The 22,916-nt window shown below is 39.4% G+C and overlaps 1 protein-coding gene and 1 long non-coding RNA gene across 2 annotated transcripts in view; one reads left to right on the forward strand and one right to left on the reverse strand.

The window, feature by feature from the left end:
• Positions 1 to 15,824, forward strand: part of FCHSD1 (FCH and double SH3 domains 1) — a 40,968-nt gene extending 25,144 nt beyond the window's left edge. Inside the window, exons 10-20 of the mRNA XM_053463475.1 lie at positions 69 to 164; positions 2,060 to 2,179; positions 4,028 to 4,132; positions 9,921 to 10,082; positions 10,719 to 10,847; positions 11,678 to 11,761; positions 12,297 to 12,465; positions 12,992 to 13,197; positions 13,935 to 14,037; positions 14,132 to 14,199; positions 15,067 to 15,824. Of these exons, the coding sequence (XP_053319450.1) occupies positions 69 to 164; positions 2,060 to 2,179; positions 4,028 to 4,132; positions 9,921 to 10,082; positions 10,719 to 10,847; positions 11,678 to 11,761; positions 12,297 to 12,465; positions 12,992 to 13,197; positions 13,935 to 14,037; positions 14,132 to 14,199; positions 15,067 to 15,132 (1,308 nt within the window). The 3' untranslated portion in view covers positions 15,133 to 15,824. The remainder of the gene's footprint in view (positions 1 to 68; positions 165 to 2,059; positions 2,180 to 4,027; positions 4,133 to 9,920; positions 10,083 to 10,718; positions 10,848 to 11,677; positions 11,762 to 12,296; positions 12,466 to 12,991; positions 13,198 to 13,934; positions 14,038 to 14,131; positions 14,200 to 15,066) is intronic.
• A 2,106-nt stretch (positions 15,825 to 17,930) lies between these two features.
• LOC128491215 (uncharacterized) lies at positions 17,931 to 18,553 on the reverse strand. The gene is made up of 2 exons (XR_008354021.1): positions 18,354 to 18,553; positions 17,931 to 18,215 (listed from the first exon to the last, which is right to left on the reverse strand). It is a non-coding gene; the product is annotated as an uncharacterized LOC128491215 (long non-coding RNA).
• Between the last annotated feature and the right edge of the window lie 4,363 nt (positions 18,554 to 22,916).

A 22,916-nucleotide genomic window follows, 5' to 3' on the forward strand; every position in this document is an offset into this window, starting at 1 on the left:
TTGTTTATACCTATTTGTATATTTAATATGTATGCTTACATTGATATATATCTCACCTTTATTTCCAGGTTTCCAGAGAGCAGAATCTCCAGCTGTTTTTAAAAGATACAAATCTTTTCTCTCCTGCACCTGTCCAGCTATTCCAGCCTGCTGGTACAGACAAGGTATCGACTTGAGTATTCGCAAAAACTATACATATTTTGTTTTACTTTCTTAATCTTACTTTCTTAATAATTAAAAAAGCAGTGGACAAATTGTTTTTTTTATCAACTATCAATACATTACTTAAACAGTAAAACAAAGTCAGTCCACAAACCTTTTAAAACTAGTTTAGTAAAATAAAACTGCACAAGGCTGGAGCACACTGTGGGTACAAACTGCGTTTAAGCTGGCTGACGCACACTGGAGGCAGGGCCCGATTAAGAGCATCATGGGCCTGGTGCTGAGGATTTTGGTGGCCATCGATGTGTATTGGATAAAGATGGCATCAGAGTTCGACAGATGATATAGGAAGAATCTTATGTGATGGGATTGGTAGTAATCAGTACACTAAAAATGTCATCATACACGGGACTGAAGCCACAATTTAGTACCACTGATCCTTTTTGATAAAATATGCAGATTGAAATAGAGTAAATAACACAAAACCTTTACTTTTCCTCCCACTGATTTCTGGGCCTTGAAAGTCTTGTCCTCTGAAGTGACTACAAATTCAAGAGGTTGTTTTATAAAAAATAAATTTAGTAGTTCTTTTTATTTCTACCGTAAGTAAAGTGCCAGGAAACAGATGGCCAAATACACACACGAGGACAAGCTCTGCCACGCTGACACCCAGACACATACACACCAGGACAGGCTCTGCCACGCTGAGACCCAAAAACACACACACACACACACACACACACACACACACACCAGAAAAGGCTCTACCACACCAACAACAAAATGCACGCACCAGGACGGGCTCTGCCACACTGACACCCAAACACGCACAAATCAGTACAGGCTCTGCCACATAGCCACCCACATCAGGATGGGTTAAGCTACACAAAGCATAAAAAATGCTTTCCACACTGCTTTGTTGTTTGTGTGTTAGCCCCCTTGTGTATTGATGCCCCAGCCAGGCCCCCCTTTAGTATTAATGTACTCCACCCCCCACACCCTTGTGTATTGTCCCATGTGTATTGGTGCCCCCAGCCAGCTCCCCTTGTGCATTTATGCCCCCACACACTTTTGATTGTTTTGATTTTTATGTAATGCCTCCCTCCCTTGTGTATTGATGCCCCCCACACACTTTTGTACTGGTTAATGTAATGCCCCCCATACCCATGTGTATTGTAAACAGCCCCCCCTTTTGTACTGATTTATGTGATGCGCCAACCACCCTGGTGTGTGCTTATAACCCTCAGCCACCCCCTTTTTGTATTTAATTGTTGCCCCTAGGCAGCCCCCCTTAAATATGGGTCCCCCTCCATCTATCACCCTAAGTATTTTTTTAAATTCTTTTTTGCTGGCTTCCTTCCCTGCAGACTGCTTTCCTCCGATGTGCTCTTCTCCCTGTCACGAGGAACTCTTCTGTGTGAGCCCGCCCCCTTGAGCATCATGTCACATCTTCAAAGGGGCGGGACAAAGGGCCTCATTAAGCGGTCTGCTTAATGAGGCGGCTACACAACTGCAACCACAATGCCATCTCTGTGTGCCGGCCCACGGAGCGGCCGGCCCACCGGGAAATCCTGATCCCGCGGGCAATACGTTAAACGCCCCTGTTTTATGTGAAACAGTCCTTTTACTTTTAGGCTAATTTTCTCTAAAACAAATAAAGTGATTGAAAAACAACAAACACACAGTATTTTACAGGGAGCTGGCTATGACTCACAATTTAATGTTTTTTTTAAAATGTGTTGTTTAACTACATACCTTCATAGTCACTGTCAGAAACCCAAAACAAAAGTGCTACCAGAAGTGCTACCACTTTGCTTCAGTTTGCAATGTGCAGATTAAACATATTTAATGACCAGACATTCTGATATGCCTCCTAGTTTTTTCTTTTCTTTTCTAGGTATCGAAATTGGAGACCCTAACCAAAGGTCCAAATTCAGAAAACGTACTGGATAAAGAGGCACGAAGATGGACAAGCAGAGCTGCGAGAGATTATAAACTGAAAATACATGGAGAGCGGGTAATTTTTAAACAATTTCCATAGAGTCCATAATGTACATAAAGAGCCACCATATTGCAGTGCAGTAGTATTTTTTTCTACTGTAGCACTAACATATGTACTTAACACTTTACAGTTTATAGTGTAATAAAATGTACGTACAAAATATGCAATAAGTATACTTTATGCTAGTCATCAAACATTATCATTCCAGAATATATAATATATGCAAAATAGGTTTGCATATATTAGAAGAGGCGGTCCTTACCACAAAGAGCTTATAGTCTAGTGCAAAGATATAACAATTTGTTTCAAATGTAGGCATGGAATAAGCACGGAACCTTGATTGCTGGTACTACCTAGAACAATAACTTATTTCTGAAATGGACTGTAGATCTTTAAAATTTGCCCTGGCATCAAATGAATAAAGGCAGTCATTGTAATGATTTTCATTTGTGTTGCCCGGTGGAATAGCCTCCAGTGCCTCTCGGACAGGCTACCTGCCACCTGTTTATATTTGTAAGGTTCCAGCTTTACCTTGGCTGTATTTAAAATATAAAACCGGCAATTGCATGCCAAGTATTGATTTCACGTGGTTTCCTTTGTGCCATTTTTGGCCATTAATGTGTCTGTGGTTGGTTAACCTTGCACTCACAAAAAACGTAGAAGATCATATATCCAAGGACACAGGAAAGCAGCCCCAGGTGGAATAAACAGAGGCCAAATTTGATGTAATACATTTCTAAATATATACATTGCAGAGCAAAGAATTAGTTTTGCTTACTTGGAAATTGCAGTTAGTGTATGGTAGCACAGAGGGATGGCTCTGCATTTAATCTTTGAATTAACAGATTAACCACCACATTTAGTTTAAAAAAAAAAAAAAGTCTAAAACCCTGTAAAACTAACCTGGTTTTTATCAGACGTTGATAGCACATACCTAAATTATTTTGTCGCTTACATTATCAGAAAAATAATAACTAAATCAATTATCAAGAGCTGGAGCTTTTTTATTATTATTATTGAAGCCCAAGGTGCAGTGCTTCACAGTGAGGGTGCTCTGTGTGCTAACACCAAAAAACCTGGTGTCCAGCTTCATTGTGGCGCAGTGCTCCATCCATGAATTAGTGTCAAATCAGTGTCCATCTCCGTATTGCCATATTTACGTGTTTTCAAGGAGGAAAGAAATCACACAAGTATATTTACAGAAAATCAATGGCACACTAGACACTAGCAAGTGCAATTTGTGAGGTTGACATAAAAAAAAAGTGTCCAGCCACTCAGCCCATAAGTGGTCAGGGAATAGTGGAGTGAAGTAGAGCTTAGCTCTAGGTGTTCTTCATGCACTTATTTGCTCCTCACAAACAGTAGTAAGTGCGCTCAGGGGTCTCGAAAAAGACACCTCCGGCTTTAAGCTACCTCGGCCTTAAGGCCAAAGGACCACGTTTTCCCCCTCATCCCCTAGGGCTTGAGCAATTATGCAGGTCCGGTCACTGCTATGCGTGGCACTAGATTTTTCACAGCCATGATGTCAGCGGTCATGGCACCCTTGCTTTGTTTAACCAGTTGGGGAAGCCAGCTATGACCATACTTAACATGAGAAAAACATGTTCCTATTAAATTTCCACCAAGTATTTACACATCAGTGTTTAATTATTTTCATTTAATTGCCAAGAGCCTTCGGTTTTCTTATCGATACCCATTGGGTGAGGTACACACATTTGTGACATATTCGAATATGAGGAATGGTTTGGTGGTGTGCTTCTTTTTTGGGGATTTGGGGTCTAAATGGGAGTTGAACTGTATACAACTACTTTTAGACATGACTACTGATATGTGAATTTCTACTGATTATTTCATTGCACTCAGGTCCTTCAAAGATTAGAAACAAGAAGGATAACTGCTACAGAAGAAGAAATAATCAGCATGGATCAGAAGATAGAGGAAGTGAAGGAAAGTGTGAGAAAAGCAGAGGTATGGTTCATCTAGTACAGACCTGGGCAAAGCACGGCCCGCGGGCCACATCCGGCCCGCTGAATAGCTCGGACCGGCCCGCAAAGAGTGTCCTGGTGACTCACCAATGAGTCCGGTGTCCCCCCCGCCCCGGTCACTTACCTTAAACTCCTGTGTTGGAAGCGTTTGTCTCGGGTGCCGGCGCTTTACGCTGGGCGCCGGCATATGACGTCAGACGCCGGCGATCAGCAGTGAAGCGCCGGCACCCGAGACAAACGCCTCACGCTTCCAACACAGGAGTTTAAGGTAAGTGACCGGGGCGGGGGGGGAGATCCTGAGAAGGGGGGGTTAGGGAGTTAGAGGGGAGATAATGAGAAGGGGGGGTTAGGGAGTTAGAGGGGAGATACTGAGAAGGGGGGTTAGGGAGGGAGGTCTTACTGTGTGTGTGTCTTACTGTGTTTGTGTGTGTCTTACTGTGTGTGTGTGTATCTTACTGTGTCTGTGTGTGTCTCACTGTGTCTGTGTGTGTCTCACTGTGTCTGTGTGTGTCTTACTGTGTCTGTGTGTGTCTCACTGTGTCTGTGTGTGTCTTACTGTGTCTGTGTGTGTCTTACTGTGTCTGTGTGTATCTCACTGTGTCTGTGTGTGTCTCACTGTGTCTGTGTGTGTCTTACTGTGTCTGTGTGTGTCTTACTGTGTCTGTGTGTGTCTTACTGTGTCTGTGTGTGTCTTACTGTGTCTGTGTGTGTCTTACTGCGTGTGTCTTACTGTGTTCATAGCTTATTCAGTTATTGTAATAAATATTTTAGCCCATTTTTTAGCTCAAAATATTTTTTCCTTTTTTTTCTCCTCTAAAATCTAGGTGCGTCTTATCAGCAGGTGCGTCTTATAGAGCGAAAAATACGGTATGCACTCCGAAGCCTTGTTCATTTTGTTCACTTCTGTGCTGTGCTAATAGTTATTCAGGCCTTACTTATTCAAGCACCTCTACCAATGACGTAGGCTTGAATAACTTTATTAAACAGCACATAAGTTAACAAAATGGACAAGGCTTCGGAGTTTGTAGTTTGTAGAGGTCTGGCCCTCTCAAACCATTCCAATTTCTCATGTGGCCCCATGGGAAAATTAATTGCCCACCCCTGATCTAGTATCATTAGTTATAAAGTGACAATATTAGCCAAAGTCACGTTGCATTAGGCGGTAAAAAAGCGAATATGTTATCGCCATACATGGGAACATGTATGGATCTGAGGTATGGAACCCACCTTTTTATTTTGCAAGGGAGGTGGAACTACTTGGCAGGTAGTGGTTTGGCTCACAAGTTGGTAGGGTTGCCATCTGGAAAAAGATAGGGACACTTCAGACTCGCCAATTTTTTTTTAAATAATCTTTCTGCGTTGCCATTTTAAAGGGATCTGTGATCAGTTATATTACTGTTTTTACCTTATTTTTTATTATCACTTTTATTAAAGCTGTAGTTTTATAAAAAAAAAAACTGTAAAACACAGTTTGTGGCTGAACGTGTTGTGTGCTTTATGTGGCTCACACACCTACCCCCTCTCTAATCACCTACATTCCCTACCCAAAAAACAGCTTTGCTTTGGTATTTTTAGTTCTAATGCTCTAAGCCAGTGACTGATAGTAAAATACAATTCAATCCAAACATTTAAAATATAGTTGACGTGTGCATAAACAAGAGGTAAAATCTATCATGAAGAACAAATTTAAATAAAACAAGATTACTTTTGTTGCTGATGTGATTCAAAATATAAACGTTTGGATCCAAATTAAGATACATTTTGTGGACACTCCTCATAATTGTTGAGTTTAGGTGTTTCAGGCACACCCATTGCAAATATGTGTAGAAAATAAAGCACATAGGCATGTCCTCGCCATAGACATTGGCAGTAGAATAGGTCACCGGAGAGCTCAGCGGCCTTAACCCTTATATGACACGTAGCTGGCAAAGTGTACCTCCTCCCCAGATCTACCCTCACATACCAGGGCAGTTCTTCTCATGAAGCTGCACCATTGTTGCATGGGAGCAATTATGCAAGGTTAATTCCACAATTGCCATAATTTACTTGTGATCGTGTCCCAGCAGCAATAAACCTCATTATGGACGGGGTTAGTGTTATTTTCGGTCCCCACACGAGTATGAGGACCAGCCTTGACGATCCCTTGCTGCCTGGGTGCTCCAAACTACTGCAGAGCCTGTGCTGGTGGTGATCAGATTATTCCTGACCAATAGGAGTGAATGGATGACCCCTCCTCCTCCTCCCACAAGTAACATTTAAAAAAAAAAAAACAACACATTATTAATAAAAGTAAACCTTTTCTTTTTATATATATAAATTATAAAATAATATATATTACATTACTAAATCTGATTATTGATTAGTGACACTGATCAGTGTTATAATGATTTTAGATCCATTTTATTTTTACCCTCATTAATTAGTATCTGGTCTCACAGATGAATATCCAGGGACCTTATCTGATCATCTTACACTTACTCTAACCTAACACTTTTACTGTCCACTAACAGTACCCCAACAATACCCCTTATACTGTCCACTAACCCCTAGATAAAATCTATAAGCATTTCCATTAGTTATTTGTGTACTAGTGCTTTAAAATGCCACTAAACCCAGGGATGGAGAGACACTAACAAAAAAACACTAGAAAATTGCCCCCAAACCCAGGGATGGGAAAAAGAAAGGCTGCAATGTGTAGCATTTATTTTGATACATGCAAAAAAGGTGGAAAGGCAATATGTAGTTTATGGGGGTTTATTTTGATGCTTCGGGATATCATGAAATGCAACAGTAAAAACAAAAAGGCAAAACCGCTTTGCACACTCATGATTTGGTGGTCACCGTGTAACAATGACATACCACACACATGTGGTATCCATGTGCCCAGGAGAAGAGAGAGATCAATGTTTGCGTTTTGTTTCTTGTTCTAGTGTGCAGCATCCATCCCAAAAGGTACCTGACGTGAAAAAGTAGAGAAAAAAATAAAATTCTGTATTTCTATTAGACTTCTGTTTGCGGTGAGCCACATGGAAAAGTAGGGTGTCTTTAAAAATCACCATTTAGTTTGGGGGGGTTACTTTGGTGTTGGCCAAAGGAGGTAGTTTACCCCCCAAAAGCACGAGGGTATGCATTCCTGGTTCAACTGAAAATGTCATCTTTTAATTTTTGATGCACTTAAGTCTTTTTTTTGTCCGATAAAGCAACATTTGCCTCAAGTCAGCTACCAATGAAAAATGTAACTTCTGGTAAAAAATAAATAAATAAAAATATATACTTTCCATGGGTAATGTGAAAACGTTGCAATTAAACAAAAAGTTGCACAAAGTATTGGAAATGTCCTGGTCTCCCAAGAGTAAACATTTGGCCATACCGCTGGCACTCAAATGGTTAAACATAGGATGCCACTTTTGCCCCACTAGATCTGCCCCATCCACCTTCCAAGTGGCAGCAACTCGGCAAGTAAGCAGTAAATCATGCACATTGATAGAGCTGGGCCAAAATTCCCTGTCCTCTGTAGCATCTGCTGCTTCAAAGTTCCATACTACATCTGGAAGCAACATCAGCACAAACATTGTATGTCAGGAGCTCCATGAAATGGATTTCCACAGCCGAGCAACTGCACAAAAGCTGAAGATCACAACGGGCAAAGCCAAGCATCGGCTGGCTTGGTGTAAAGCACACCATTAATGAAGCCGTGGAAAAGTGTTCTCTGGAGCGATGGATCACGATGCCAGGGGAACTCTACCTAATAGAATGCATAGTGCCTACTGCAAAGTTTGGTGGAGAAGGGATAATGGTCTGAGGCTGTTTTTCAGGGTTTGGACTGGGCCCCTTAGTTCCAGTGAAAGGAAATGTTTATTCTTTAGCAGTCAAATATATATCAGACAATTGTATGCTTCTATCGTTGTGGCACTAGTTTGTGGAAGACCCTTTGCTGTTCTACCATAACTGCAGACCTTGCTTTGTGCACAGGGGCACAAAGACATGGCTTGGTGTGGCCAAACTCGAGGGGCCTACAGAGGGCCCTTACCTTAACCCCATTGACTACCTTTGGGATGGATTGGAATACCGATTGTAAGCCAGGTCTTCTCATCCAGCTGAACGGCCACAAATTCTCACAGAGAAAAACTTGTGGAAAGTCTTCCCAGAAGAGTGGAGGCTGTTATAGCAACAAAGGGCAGCTCCTTATTAATTGCCATGGTTTAGGAACTGGGTGTCCAACAAACTCATATAGATGTGATGGTCAGGTGTCCACATATTGTTGGTCATATAATGTATATAAATGGGCAAAGTGAACTCTTTGCATGACACCATTATTTCTGGGCTTCTGAAACGCATCATTTTAACAAATTAGTATTTTTGCTGCTCTCTTCTGCTAATGCCAACTGCTCAAAGCAGTGCTATAAAAAAATGCCTTGGTATTTACCAAAACAGCTCATTATTATATTTGTATCCATACCCGTCTTCATTTCCTGGTCATCCCAGATTGTACTATTATGTTAATGTCTTTGTGTGTGTATTGTACAAGTTGGCATCCGGTCTTCATTAGTAGGACCAAGTCCACCAAAGTAATATTATCACACATAGAAATGTTTCTTCATTTTAATAAACCACGTATGTTGTGTTTCAAGTCATATTTTACATATTTACTGTTATATATTTTAGAATATATATTAATCCTTTATGTGCATGAAATTACGGTTGTTCCTGTTATACATGAAAAAAACAGTAGAGGGAGCTATTTGTACTACACAAAATAAGAAAAACTCAGTCATGTCAGCCCTAGAAAGAATTTAGTCTTTAGTTAAAGTTTTGCAGACCTCAGAGGTCTCTTCTACCGTGACTTTGTGACCCATTGCTAGCAATTTATGTAATTCAGAAGAAGAATAAACAATAACAATGGTTTTTTTTTTTTAGTCCATCTAGTCTGCTGGTTTTTCCTGGTGTAATCGGTCTTTCGGTTGTTCTAATCTGTATCTCTATAATCGCGCAATGAAGCGTTCTTTTATGGCAGCTGTCAATGCTGATACTTACTGGAAGATCAACTGAACAGAAGAGAGACCTAGCTATGGATCCCTGCTTGTTGATCAGTGTGATACGGACAGGGGAGTTTGGAGGGAAGGGAGTGAGAAACTGTGTCTCTCTCTCTTCCAACAAACAGAAAAATTGTGTAGGATGGGGTAATGGCCAGATCTAAGCACCAAACATTGTTGGACATCTTGATTTTGTAAAAAAAAAATGGTCAAGAGATAACCTTTCAGCCTGCACTGAAAAATGAACTTGAATTAAGATGTAGGGATGTCTATGCTAACAAAATAAAAGCATATTTTGTTAGATTCCTTGTACAATGAAAAAAGAAAATTTCGGTATATGACGTTATGTGAGCATGCATGGCGGCCATTTTGTTACTGGCATGGGCATTACAATGAATAGCAGTGAGCATTTAGTTTTTTGGCTGTTGCTGGGCTTTTAAGTGTGTATTAAGAGATTGTAAAGTCATGTACAAAACAGCTGCTGCTATTTCTTGTAATGCCCACACCAGTAACAAAAATGGCCACCGGGCATAGGTGAAACATCAGGTACAGACGGGGACAACTTTGGTCAGATCTGACCGGTATCTTATGCCATATGGATACGCCCAGCATGCTATACGGGAGGTATTTCCTATATCTTTTCATTAAATAATAAATTATTAGGACTTTAATGTAACTTTTTTTCTCCTCTCACTACAGTTGTCCTTTATTTTTAACTGGTCTCTATATTGTACACAGGTTAGTAAAGTGAAAGCTGATGCTCGAGTGGAGCTGTTACGCCAGGTTGGTGTGGATGTGGATACTTGGCTATCTGGCGCCATGATTCAGGCTAATGAAGAGCTAGAACAGGAGAGGCGTCTAAGTGAAGCCAGAATGTCTAATGGAGAAATGTCACCCACTGTAAGTGAACTTTTCTGAATTTTGTCCCAAAAAAACATTTGAAACTTGAATTTCCTTTAATCGGCATAAAACCTTTTGACTTCTGAACAAAATCCACTCAAGTCTCGGTTTGCGTGTAACGTCCAAGTTGTGGAATATGTATCCTAAAGTTACGTCTCCTGTTAATTGTGGCCTGAGGTAAATACTAGTACCAGGACTAGGCACACAAATATAAGGGATGATTATCTTCATAATAAAGAAGGAACACAAGCTCAATTATTAACTAAGAGCAGATAAACAAGAAGCTGGTTTAAAAAAAAAATAAACAACCCCAATGGTAACTACATGGTAACCGCATCCAAAAATATGATTTTGTGAGTTTATCACCTCTGTGTTGTATTTTTCTTTATTTGATTTTGATGTGCATGTATGTCCATCTATCCTTTAGAAGTAAGTGCTCGACCTCTAATATTTATAATGTTTCCCATTCTTTAAACATTGGGTTTTTATTTATTTTTCTTCCACTTCTGCTGGATCTTCAATTTTTTTAATCAGTGTTTGATAATATATCATACTGACAATGCACAAATATCCAACAAATTGAAAGCATATATCCTTAGAAAATTATCCATATGATTATACAAACTTTGTTTTCAGATGGAAGAATTCGATTTCACAGATTTTGAGGATTGTGATGAAAACGGTGAAATATTTGAGGAATCTAATCTAAATTTCAGTGGTTCTCGGTCATACCCATCACCTTGTCAAGTGCTATATAGTTACCAGGTATGGTAAAAAATATTTAAACTTTGAACTATAGTCTTCATGTGAGCTACACTGCATGCGCACTTGTAAACCACTTTCTAAATTACGTTTCTAAAGGTTAATTTGTCAGCAGGTATCTTGGTCACCTCTCTTTAGCAATACATTTACACCTACGATGGCAATGTTAAATACTCTAAGAAGCAATATAAAACGATAGCACTTGATACAGTTTAGAATAGTCATTTAAAAACATTTTTGTTGTAAAAACTATACTTTTAAGATACAATAATTTTGAAAGCTGTATATCTGTTGTCTATATTTAATAATGGACACCATTAGATAAGCAGGACTTCATGGGCTTTGCCATAAACAATGAGCTTAAAGGGAAGTTCCCACCAAGTACTTGTATTTATATTAAGTAAAAAATGTGTTTTCACAAGCTTCTTTTTTGACAAATGAAAGTCTCTTATTCTTGTGGTCATTTACAAATATAATTTTTAAATTTAAAAAATATCAATTTAAAAACATACCATAGACCTTATAAGTAACACACTATGGTTCTATAACGCTCAATAAAAATCTGATCATAAAGCTGTCCGTTAAAGGAACACAGTCATCAACCTTTTATGTCCCTGTGTAATAGCGGGACTGTATTTAGGTGATACTAGTGTGGTTTGTTTTTCAGCTAAGCTAAACAGTGGGCCCAAGTTGGATAAAATATTATTCCCACCTAATATCATTGAAGTGCCAAACTTGTGGAATGTTGGCCAGAGTAACTGTAGTCTGTAAATAAATACTGCGTTTGGAAACCCTTTTTTTCAAATGTTCTTTCTGATTATTTATAAAAATAGGCCTCCCAGTCAGATGAGCTTTCTATCACTCAAGGTGAGCGACTGGAGGTCATTGAAGATGGAGATGTAGAAGAATGGGTCAAGGTCAGTTTGGAAACGTGTTTTTGGTACATAACAGATAAACATGACTAAAGCTTACTGATTTAAGTCGATGTGGTATGGAAAGGATCATTCTATCGTGGTCTATTGGGGGTTACATGGTGGTCATTTAATGCTCTTCAGACTACATCATGTGGTATCGTGTCACCACCTACGTTTCTCAAAAGTACACAAGTTTCCTGCAGTGTCAGTTTTTGAAGGGGGGGCGAAGTCAGATAAAAATCACTGCATGTCCCTCAATATTAATGTTTTTCAGAACAAAAAAATGCATCTGATAGATAGAAAGTGCTATGAGACCCACCATTCTTCATCCAGGATTATCTCCAGGTTTTGCATTACGTCTGCATGCAGGATGTATTTCTTTTATGAAGGATGCGATAAATTAAGACGGAGTGCTTTTAAAGTGTACAGAAACCCAATTTAAGGTAGAATTAGAAGCACAGAGTGTTCAATACGTGCTGTAATGGGAATACAATTAATTGACATATAACAGTATGTACCGTCTCTCTTTGAACTTCAGGCTCGGAATAAGAATGGACAAGTGGGCTACGTCCCCGAGAAATATATTACCTTCTTAAATCTTTATGCGGTTAACCAGAGAGTGGCAGACGGCACGCAAGCAGGTTATATCAGCAGCCTTCCCACAGACAAAGCTGGAATATCAGAGTTCAACTGGACAGAGGCAGGAGGTGCATGTCTGTCTATGGTATCCTTTTTCAGCCGCGCAACCTATGAATTCATTTTTACTCCACTGAATTCTAATTTGACAACCCTACACATTAACTCTATTTCTGTATAGAGTGATGTTTAATGCTTTAAGTGCAAAAATCATTATTACTGTCATAGTCTACGTAGTGAGCCACTATACTTTAGTACAGTGTATGTATATTCTTATTTATATCGTATTAACAAGATGTAATCAGCAGTTTACAGTATAATAGGAAGGAGGTACAATAAGTGCAGTTGTAGAAGTGTGCTGTGCGTTAGTCTTTGATTATGATCAAGGTGCAATGGGAATGCATACATTACAAAAGGAGGTCCCTGTCCCTAAGAGCTTACAATCTAAGCAGTGGTATCGAGTGGGCAGATACACGCTCAGGAGGAGGGGATAAGTGCAAATTACCGGAGTTCTGAGTGCATGCTAAATCAAGGTTTGTTTGTTACCGTAGGGCTACAATCAAAAAGGTAAATGACTCGTTCTTACTCTTTGTCTAGTGTGCCTTGCCAGAGCATTGTATGACTATGAAGGTCAGAGCGCAGAAGAGCTTTCGTTTCCGGAGGGGGCCATTATACAAATTGTTTGTAACGAAGAGGGTGGTGTGGATGATGGCTTTTGGAAAGGGGAATTCAATGGGCAAATTGGAGTCTTTCCCTCCCTGGTGGTGGAAGAATTATCGAATGATGACTCCCAAGCAACCCAGGTTATTTTTTTAGTTATGCCTTTCCTAATCATCATGTAATATCACTAGTCCCCTTCCGCTCCTGAACATGCGGATTTGATGTTCCCATTGATTTTAATTGCAGTACTTTCCTGCACTGTGATTGGCTATATCCAACACACTTGCAGCCATAACATTTTGCCTTGGTGTTTTTTTATATTTGTATTTTAGTGTGTACTTAGTACTTGCATTTATGTTTGATGAGGCTGTTCGGGATTGTAGACTGTCCCTTTAACTAAAACAGTTGGGTCAGGCTCCGTGCCACCAAGCTTTATTGGCCCAAACAGATTAAATAGCCAAAAAAGTACACAAGCTTTGTAAAAGCATCTGACTTGAACATCTGATCAATGAGCTGATCAATAAAGCTCTGTTAGCTGGATCTCTTCAGAGTTTTATCGGAGGTGGGTGGCACGGTTCCAGGAATCCCATTTTGCAAATGAATGTTAAGTAATGAAGTACGTGCTCCTATAAACGAAAGTGTGGTGTGAAATCTCCGAGGGCTGCAAGCTTCCATGATGTCATCCTTTTACTGTAGAGAACATACACAGGAAGGAACGTTATGCATTTACAAGCGTAAGCAACAAATATGCTCTTCTAACAAGGAATGGTAACAAGGCCTCATTACTCACACATAATATGTGATATTGGCTTATTTTGATTAGGTTTAATTGTTAGTTATTCAAGATACGCTTATACAGCTTATGTTTGGATCTTTTTAGGACCTTCCTTCACCGGCTCCACCCCCATTCCTACCGCCATCTTTAACTCTGTTTCCCAACCAAAGAATCCAGCTCCATGGAGCAGCTGCTGTAGCAGATTCCGGTGTGTATTCATATATACTATGTAAATAAATGATCTTATATTTCAAGTAATTGCATGTAAAACCGATACGTCTGATTTTTTGTCAATGCTTTAGATTCTAGACCGAACGATTCAGGAAGTTCTCAAAGCTCACCTGATTTTGCAGCCACGAGGTTGAGACCTGTAAGTATTTCAGAAGGCAGATGTATATGCGCTAGTTAAACGATCTACAAACTGGGTAACACATCATAGAATACATCGTTTTTGTACTCGCCTAGTATCACCTTATATCTGGCCTTCATTGTACTACATTTTGTACTATTACTACATACTTCTACTACCCATATCTCCACGTTATACATATGTATTTCCAGTCTAGTGCAATCAGCTTTTTATTACCAGATACTATATCTTACTATAAACCTGATGAAGCATTTAATGCAAAAACATCTAGAGTGGGACTTCCAATGTGCATTAACCTTACTAATTTATTCTGTTCCTGACATCATGTAATTGATACCCAGTTCAACGGCAGGAATGTCTGTGTATCAAGAAACATGTAAAGCCAGTTAAGAAGACCACATACAGTTTATTCTGCAACTAAAAGATCTTCCATACCCCTAAACATTTCATGCTATCTAAATCCATATTATAATCTGTCCCTCTCGCCTGTTATCAACCATATTCTCACTTTGATCTGTTATACAATTGTTCAACTCATTTTTCTCCCTTTCTATCTTTCTCAGTATCATCAGTCATTATTTCATCAATCATTTTATTTAGATGCCTTCAGTGCTCATCACAACGAATACAACAGGTTCTCCCTCTCACTGTTTTATAGGTGTAGAGCCATCAGTCACCTTTGTGTCTGTCTCAAAGCGGGTTAGGACCACCTTTGGTGGACTTCCTTTGTGGTTTTAGTTCGGCTTGATAGATACGTAATGTATTTCATTGAAATATATGCGTACCCATATGAGCCGAGGTGGTGGGTTTTATATACATTATCTCTTCCTGTCATATTATATAACTAAAATAACATCTATTATGCAGATGCGGGCCGCTCCTCCACCTCCAACAAAGCCTCCTGAAGCAAGTGGAACGGAAGATACGTCCTGAGTTTTGATATGTAGCCTCCAACTGTGCATGAAAGCAGCTCACCACCCAGAAGTGAACTTCTGCTTGTGAAGACTTGATGAACATTTACAGATGCCACGTCTGTCTGGATCCTATCACCCCTGAATTGTGTGCTTACATGAACAAGGAATGAACTCTCATACCAAAGTGACTAAATATTGTTCCAAAGAGCAGTATTCATTCAGTTCAACTCTGCTTTTTATCTTTGCACTATTAGGATACTAGTTGTATTTTGTTAATCGGTTTACAATTATAAATATGTAATATTAACAATTAGATGTTTAAAAAAAACCCCACAAATATTAAATGCCTAGGTGGGATAGTTATCCTCGGTTTTTCCATTTCTGTGATGTTGGTGTTTTCAGACTGTTTATTTTTGTATTAATAGAATGGGCTTTAAGGCTTCTTGTGTTATTGTTAATAAGATTAATAAAAACAGGCCCAACCAAGTCAGCATTTAATATGCTCTCATTTGCTGAAACAGGAAAAAACTCAACTACGTATAAGTTGGAACAGACAAAAGAGCAGTAGATCAGAATGGCTTTGCAGTAGAGAAGCAGCTGTTGTGTGAACATGTCCAACATTCGATTAGCGTGAAGGCAGCAGTAATATTAAATGAGCATCTGCTCCACTTAGATCGGCTAATTTCCTTTGCGTTCTTTTGCCCTTTTATTCTTCTATCTGAATGTTTATTTACATAAAAAACACACAAAAGTGTCTGGTTTTGTTTCCCAGCAAAAATATACATGTGCTAAAATTTTACTTAAGTATTTTTTCTGGGATGGGTTTGGACATTTTATAAACTGCATTTTATTGTAATTATATACTATCTAGCAGCATTTGTAGTTGGAAGGATGACAGTTGTGAGGGTCCTAGATTTTATAACTTTTCAGATTATTCTTAAAAACTCATGAAATAGTTATTAACTGATATTTCTTGATGACTACAAGTTTCCTTAGGTATCGATGGAAAGTGATTGCACGTGGAACCCATGGGTCACAAACTGATCCTTTTTTTTTTTTTCACCTTGAATTAATTTTCATTCCTTTTAAGGGGTCTTAACTTTATTTAACATTACTTTGCCTTTGGAAGTAACCAGCTACTCAAAACCATTCTTGCTGGAATCTGCCACATACACATTATATCGTGTATTTTAGCAGTTATCCAAAACCACCGTGGTCCGCTTATTGTGTTTGATAGGAACAATGATAGCGTTCAGACTGATTTGTGTAAACACACCGAAATGCGGTTAGGTAGTGTGAGTAAACTCAGAAATGCGCCCCAGTTATGAATTTGATCGCATGATATTAAGGCCAGAATAAAGTTATCTTTTACTTAACATTCCTATATCAACACAAAGTAGAGTTTAAACAAGCTACAGTACACAGTAACTGCTATAGGGCAAGAAAAATACCATAAATGTCACAAGTCTGAAAAATAAATTGCTTTAACTGCAAAACAATACTTGCATGTGAAATATATAGAAAAATATATATCCATATCCACCAGACAAGCAACGAAGGCTTGTTTTTTTCCGCAGCAATCTCATAGTTCTGCCACCTCTGCAAGGAATTCTGAGTAGGCATATTTGTTTTTCTTTGCTTCTTTATACATGGATCCATTTAGACAGCCTTTAAACAAAGCCAGGGAAGAGGTAGACTCACCAAGGTTCAGTGGCTCCGCTGTGAAAACCAAAGCGAGGACAGCAGGTCCTCTTCTTCGTTTCTCCCCGTCCTTCCTTTGCCTGCCAGAAGGTCTGCAGGAGGGCTGGATCTTCTTGGCCCCCTTCCCCAAGGTTAGGGACACTGAAATTGTTTCAAGTGCTACCTAACCACCCCCACCACCACCAGAAAAACTGGGACCTTTTTAGTGGACCTGGTTCCACCATGGCAGTTTTCAATAGGTAAAAAGTGTGTAGTTATTGAAAATATTCAAATACAATCACATGTGAAGAAAAAAAAAATGTGCAAATCATTTGAAAACCGTATACAAAAGTACTTAATTTAAAAGCCACAGCCCTTTAGGCTGTTGTGATAAAAACGTAATCTGCACATCGAGCATAAAAGCGCGCATAAAAACAAAAACTCAGCATAAAAGGTGGTGTGCCAGCCTCACACTCCCTATCAGTTAACACACACACGCTAGACCAAATTACCGGAGGGGGGGCCTCTAAGCAAACCTTGAGGGCTACATGCTATCCCAGAGTAGTATCCCAGACTTTGCCTCTTTCACTTGATCTTAGAAGACCGAGAGAAGCCGTTACCTTTTCCCCCCACCACCATAACCTAAGCAATAAGCTAGTATACAACCTCATGCTGATGAGTCCCATTGAGGAAGAAACAGCTGTCCATGAGTGGTGATCGAGCTACTGCACTTCTTGGGCTTGGTTTAAAGGCTGTCTAGTACAACAGACATTTACCCTATAAAGATCCACGTATAAAGTGGATATAGAGGCAAAAAAGATGATCATGGTTCACTTTGATTGCATATACAAGATTTCTATGGGAACAGCAAGTCTTCAGGCTTTATTTTTTTTTTTTTATTATTGGCTTTATGTTTTTGTTTTTTATACTGAGAGGAAGGGTTTACTATCACATATTATTCCCCCACCATAACGTATATTTGTGTGAACCGTCTTAATGATATCAAAGATATATAATATAAAAAAAATCATTCATGTATTAATTATTAATCTACCAAACTTTAAAAGGCATTTTTTTGAAAGGTAACATGAATACTCTAAGTATGACGTTTGACACAAAATATAAACAAGTACCACATAAATGTAAACATCTGAATTTTAATTGCCTTTATAAACAATCTTGTATGTCCATGCATTGCACCCATATACAAACGGGCTTATGCTACGCAAGTGCTGGGATAATTTGGTTATGATAAATACAAAATGTATATGACCACATACATAGCAATATATTGCTTAAAAACACCATATTTACACATATACTGTATATATATCATTTCCATTAGCACATCTATTGGAAGAAATTCTACATTATTTGTTTCATCATTTTTGTAGTATATATACTAAGACAGGGGTGTCCAACCTGCGGCCCTCCACCTGCTGCAGGACTACATCTCCCATAATGCTCTTTCAGCTAAGGGGCAGGCTGAGGAGTATGGGAGATGTAGTCCTGCAGCAGCTGGAGGGCCGCAGGTTGGACACTTATAGTGGTTTGTATTACATGCCCCTTTCTTGGTGAATACCAAATGTTACCATATAGTTTTGATCTATACACAATCATCCCACTGACTAATTTTTAATACTAGGTAAAACAGATATTATCAGCACTAAGGTGTGCTAACAAACTTTACATTATGATCTATGTATATGCTAGCGAGGTATATTGTGACTCTATTGTGTTCTTGTGATACGACATTTGAATTCAGAAGAAAAGGATGCTGTCCTACAAAGCAATAATTGCCCTCTCTATTATGCTAAGCAAACACATGTTAGAATATCTGTCATCGTATTCATTTCTCTGTAGGTGTAATCACATAAACAGGCACAAATTTTTTCCGTTCCAATAGCAACAACCTTTTGGCAACTGCTTTTTTCACAAACATATAATTACACGCACCCCCCAATTGCTCCAAATGACTTCCTTTTATACAAAGTTGATCTTACCTCTAAAGCAACAGAAATAAAATATGACTAGTATTAAATTAAAATAAATTAATACACTGAGAAATTACTAAAAACTGTATGGAAACAAAATTAGGTGAAATACATATTATGTTAATACCAAAACATTAATGAAGCAAAAAACTGTAATGGAATACAAAATCTAGTGATCACCCAACAAGCAGTAGGATTTCTACACTGGCTCACCCAATACTGTGGTTACTGACAAATACCGTATTTGCTCGATTATAAGACGACCCTGATTATAAGACGACCCCCCAAAATCTAAATATTAATTTAGGAAAAAAACAAAAAGCCTGAATATAAGACTACCCTATAGGAAAAAAAGTTTTACTAGTAAATATTAATGCATGTAAACTATTTTTTCTTATTTAATAAAAGCTATGATTGAGAAATATATATTTTTTTTTATTTCCTTTTATTTGCCAACCTGCCCCCCCCAGTTATGCACATCTGCCCCCAGAAATGCCTTATACCCCCTATTTGCCACTCTACCCCATGATGTGCCTTTTGACCCTCTATATGCCTGAGTGGCATATAGGGGGTTAAAAGGCATACCATGGGACAGAGAGGCATATAGGGGGTTAAAAGGCATTTCTGGAGGTGTATATATATATAACTGCTAACAACAATCACACTCCTATCAAGTCAAGGCAGCCAGTACATGCTGGAACCTGGGGATGATAGGAGTGTGAGTACAGCCTCCCTATGCCATGCTACCACCACCACCCACCTTACACATCCATGCTATCACACACACTCATTCACAAACATTTAAATACTCATTCATTCCATTCAAAAACCCTCCCCCACCCCCTTACCTGAACTGCAGATCTCTCTCTCGAAGACTTCTGCAGGGGCCCGGCTGTGCGAGCAACTTCTCTGGCCCCGCCCCCAGAGGAAAGAGGGGGGAGGCAGAGTTATGTGACACTCTACTAGCTTCCTGTTCTCCTGCTGCTAGAAGAAGAGACGCTGCTCGTGACCAAAGCACCGGTAAGCAGCCTGGCAACCTAATCGAGGTCTGATTAGAAGACGGCCTCGATTATAAGACGAGGGGTATTTTTCAGAGCATTTGCTCTGAAAAAAACCTCATCTTATAATCGAGCAAATACGGTAGATGAGAAGGGCTCAAAATAAAGCCAAGGCTAACTAGATGTATCACAAATATAGCAGAGTAGTTACTCCAATGACTTGCGTCCAAAGTCATTTTCCCCAAGCAAACGTTTGACTTTGTTAGGTGCTAAGGCACAAATGAATGTCTGGTCTCCGACCATCATTTTCGCCTGCTCATCTCCAATTGGTGTAATGATCTTTTGAGTACTTGTATATTAGAAGTTTATTCGATTATTTTAATTTATGTTAATACAAGCTACAATGTATTTATATCACGCCTTTGGTGTTGAGAGTACATATATGCTAGACCCTTGGTCCTATACAAGACTGTAACAAACAATAGCTCAGCTAAGCTAAGGCTGAAGAGTATTTATATGCACTCCTTTTAATGGCGTTTGAAACTAAGCCCAAAAAAGCCATATCCAGCTATTCTCAGTGGAAAATAACAGAGAATGTGTTATGATCAAATTTTATTCCCCAGATATTAGAAGCAATCTGATTAAAGTTCAGCTTAAAAAGTAACAGGATGCTAAAATAATAAAATAAATATAAAAATATAATCTGATCAAAAACATTGCACTTTTCCCTAATCAAGAAATTAAACCAACAAAATTTTATGTAGGTGAACTTTTGAAGGGAATTTGACATTTTATTACAATAAACACAAACTATGTGCTGTATAAAAATGTGTCAACTAGCTACATTCACTAGCAGTATCTTGTTCTATATATTTTTAAGCACTGGTCACCTTAGCTCTTAATGGGTCGGTCGTGGACATCAAAGATCTGTTTTGAAACTGGGTCAGTTATGCCGCATGATGAAATGTGGAAGGGCAGGTGATGAAATCAAATCCCACACTGTGCACCAAAAAGACACAGAAAAAAAAAAACAACCCATGGCCCGGAAGATCTGGGTCAAACCTTGGCCTGTGACACCCATATATACATTACAGAGTATGGACCGGTCACATGGGGGCTTGGAAAAGTGCATTATATTTTATCATGGTGGGACTCAAGGATGCAGAAATGCTACAGCACCACGACTTTCCAAGTACAGATCAGTGCATGCCTCCCAACAGAGTTGAAATGTCTGAAGTAAGCATATAAAATCTCTCCCCAGAACACTGCTTTTTTGTAGAAATGATCCTCAGCATGCTGTAGAATAAACATAATGTACTGGACGCCTTTTGGAACTCGGCTCCTAAATTATTTATACAAATAATCTCCATGAGTTCCCCTGGCTAAATCAAACAGATAACGTATCTATTTTAGTCCCTGTGGACTTCCTCAAATTTCAGAATTAAATGCTGTGTGGAATATAATGTAATATACTACGTTTATTTTTTGTTTCATTATATGGAGTTCACCAATAAAGGCTGTTTACAATATCTATGTTGTGTCCACAGTTTTAAAAGCCTTCCAGCCAATATGTATGCCTTAGAATACTGGTTTTAGTTTTTTTTTTATTTGTTTTTTTAATATATTTGCTGGGCATGCGCTGAATTCTTGCTTTGTTTTGTGTACCAATGAACCTCCACAAAGGGGTAGAGACCTATGAGCACACGCTCAGCCCAGTTCCTCCAATCAGGAAAGAGGCTGTGCCCGAAAGGTGCTGCATTTTGCGTCCTGGGGGGAGGCAGACTTACTGAGATTTGCCATAAAATGGCGGAGCCATGGGGACAACCTCTCCATCAATCTAGGAGAGGGAGCGCAGGGAAGCTCCTCCAATTTGAAGCGGTTCATCGGGAGGACATGGCCACGGAGAAGCAGGTGAAGGAAGAAGAAGACACAAAGAGCAGCAGACAAAGAAAGAACACAGAAGAACAAGATACAAGAGAAGAAGTGGAGCTGCACATCAACAAGACAGGGACATGGAAGTGGTAAACGGAGAAGGTAGGGTACTCCCATGTTGGGGAAATGTACTTTAACTTCCTTTTCCAGTACCTGCATGATTATTCATTTCATTATCTAGGGAGGTAGAACAATGATTAAATACATTTTGAGTTAAAAGAACATGCCTTGAATAGCCTCCACCATCATGACAAATACCATTTTTTCCTTCACCCCCACATGGCTTCACAATATGCTGATTATTGACATTTAGCTTTAAACAATAATAATGCTCACATTTCATTTGGTTAATGTCAGGGACTGGGTCCATACAGATGACTGTAATGACCCAGAGCACCCAATCGATGGAATTCAGGAGTTAATGCGCAGTAGCGGAGTCAGACAGGGCCTGGTGCAGGGCAACCACACTCCCCCAAGAGTTGAGCACCTAGGGTTGTGCGGCCACATGCCAGGGCCCTGACATAGCAGCGGATGTTGTCCAGTTCAAAACAAAACTTGGTGATATCCTGCAGGCTGGGAGTAGGGAAGCTAAGCAGAGTAACAGGAGAAACAGAGCGAGCAAGGAGGGGACAGAGCGAACAACATAGCCAGACAAGACATACATGGTACAGCACACAACAAAGGACAGGGAACAAGGCAAGGGACACAGGGGATGGAGTGAGGAGCCGAGATACTCATACGCTTCCCCTTTAAGCAAGGATAGGATATCTTAAACTGGGACATGGGGAGAGGAGAGAGGAACCAAAATCCTCAGATGATTAAGAGAAAAGAGGGCAAAGGCACATAAAAGACTGACACACATAAATACAGGCCTAGTCTAAGACTATAAGATAACAATTGGAGATTTAGTCACATCGTATGGCCATAGTATACTCAGCCAAAGTACTCCAATATTCGGTGGGTCCTAGCACTAAACCCTGCCTACTGAATCACTAAAACTGAAACTAAACATGAAATCTAAACACAGAACAGAGATAAAACATATATATAAAACACATATAGACTGCAGACTGAGACAAACGGGTGGGGCACAACCTATTCAGAAAGCAGAAGCTGAAGCTAAGAGCAGGACTGAAATTCAAGAAATCAGAAGTTAAGGACAGAAGTTAAGGAAATCCAGGAATGGATTACAGCAAAGG

Source organism: Spea bombifrons, chromosome 4 (assembly GCF_027358695.1).
Source record: "Spea bombifrons isolate aSpeBom1 chromosome 4, aSpeBom1.2.pri, whole genome shotgun sequence".
NCBI lineage: Eukaryota > Metazoa > Chordata > Amphibia > Anura > Pelobatidae > Spea > Spea bombifrons.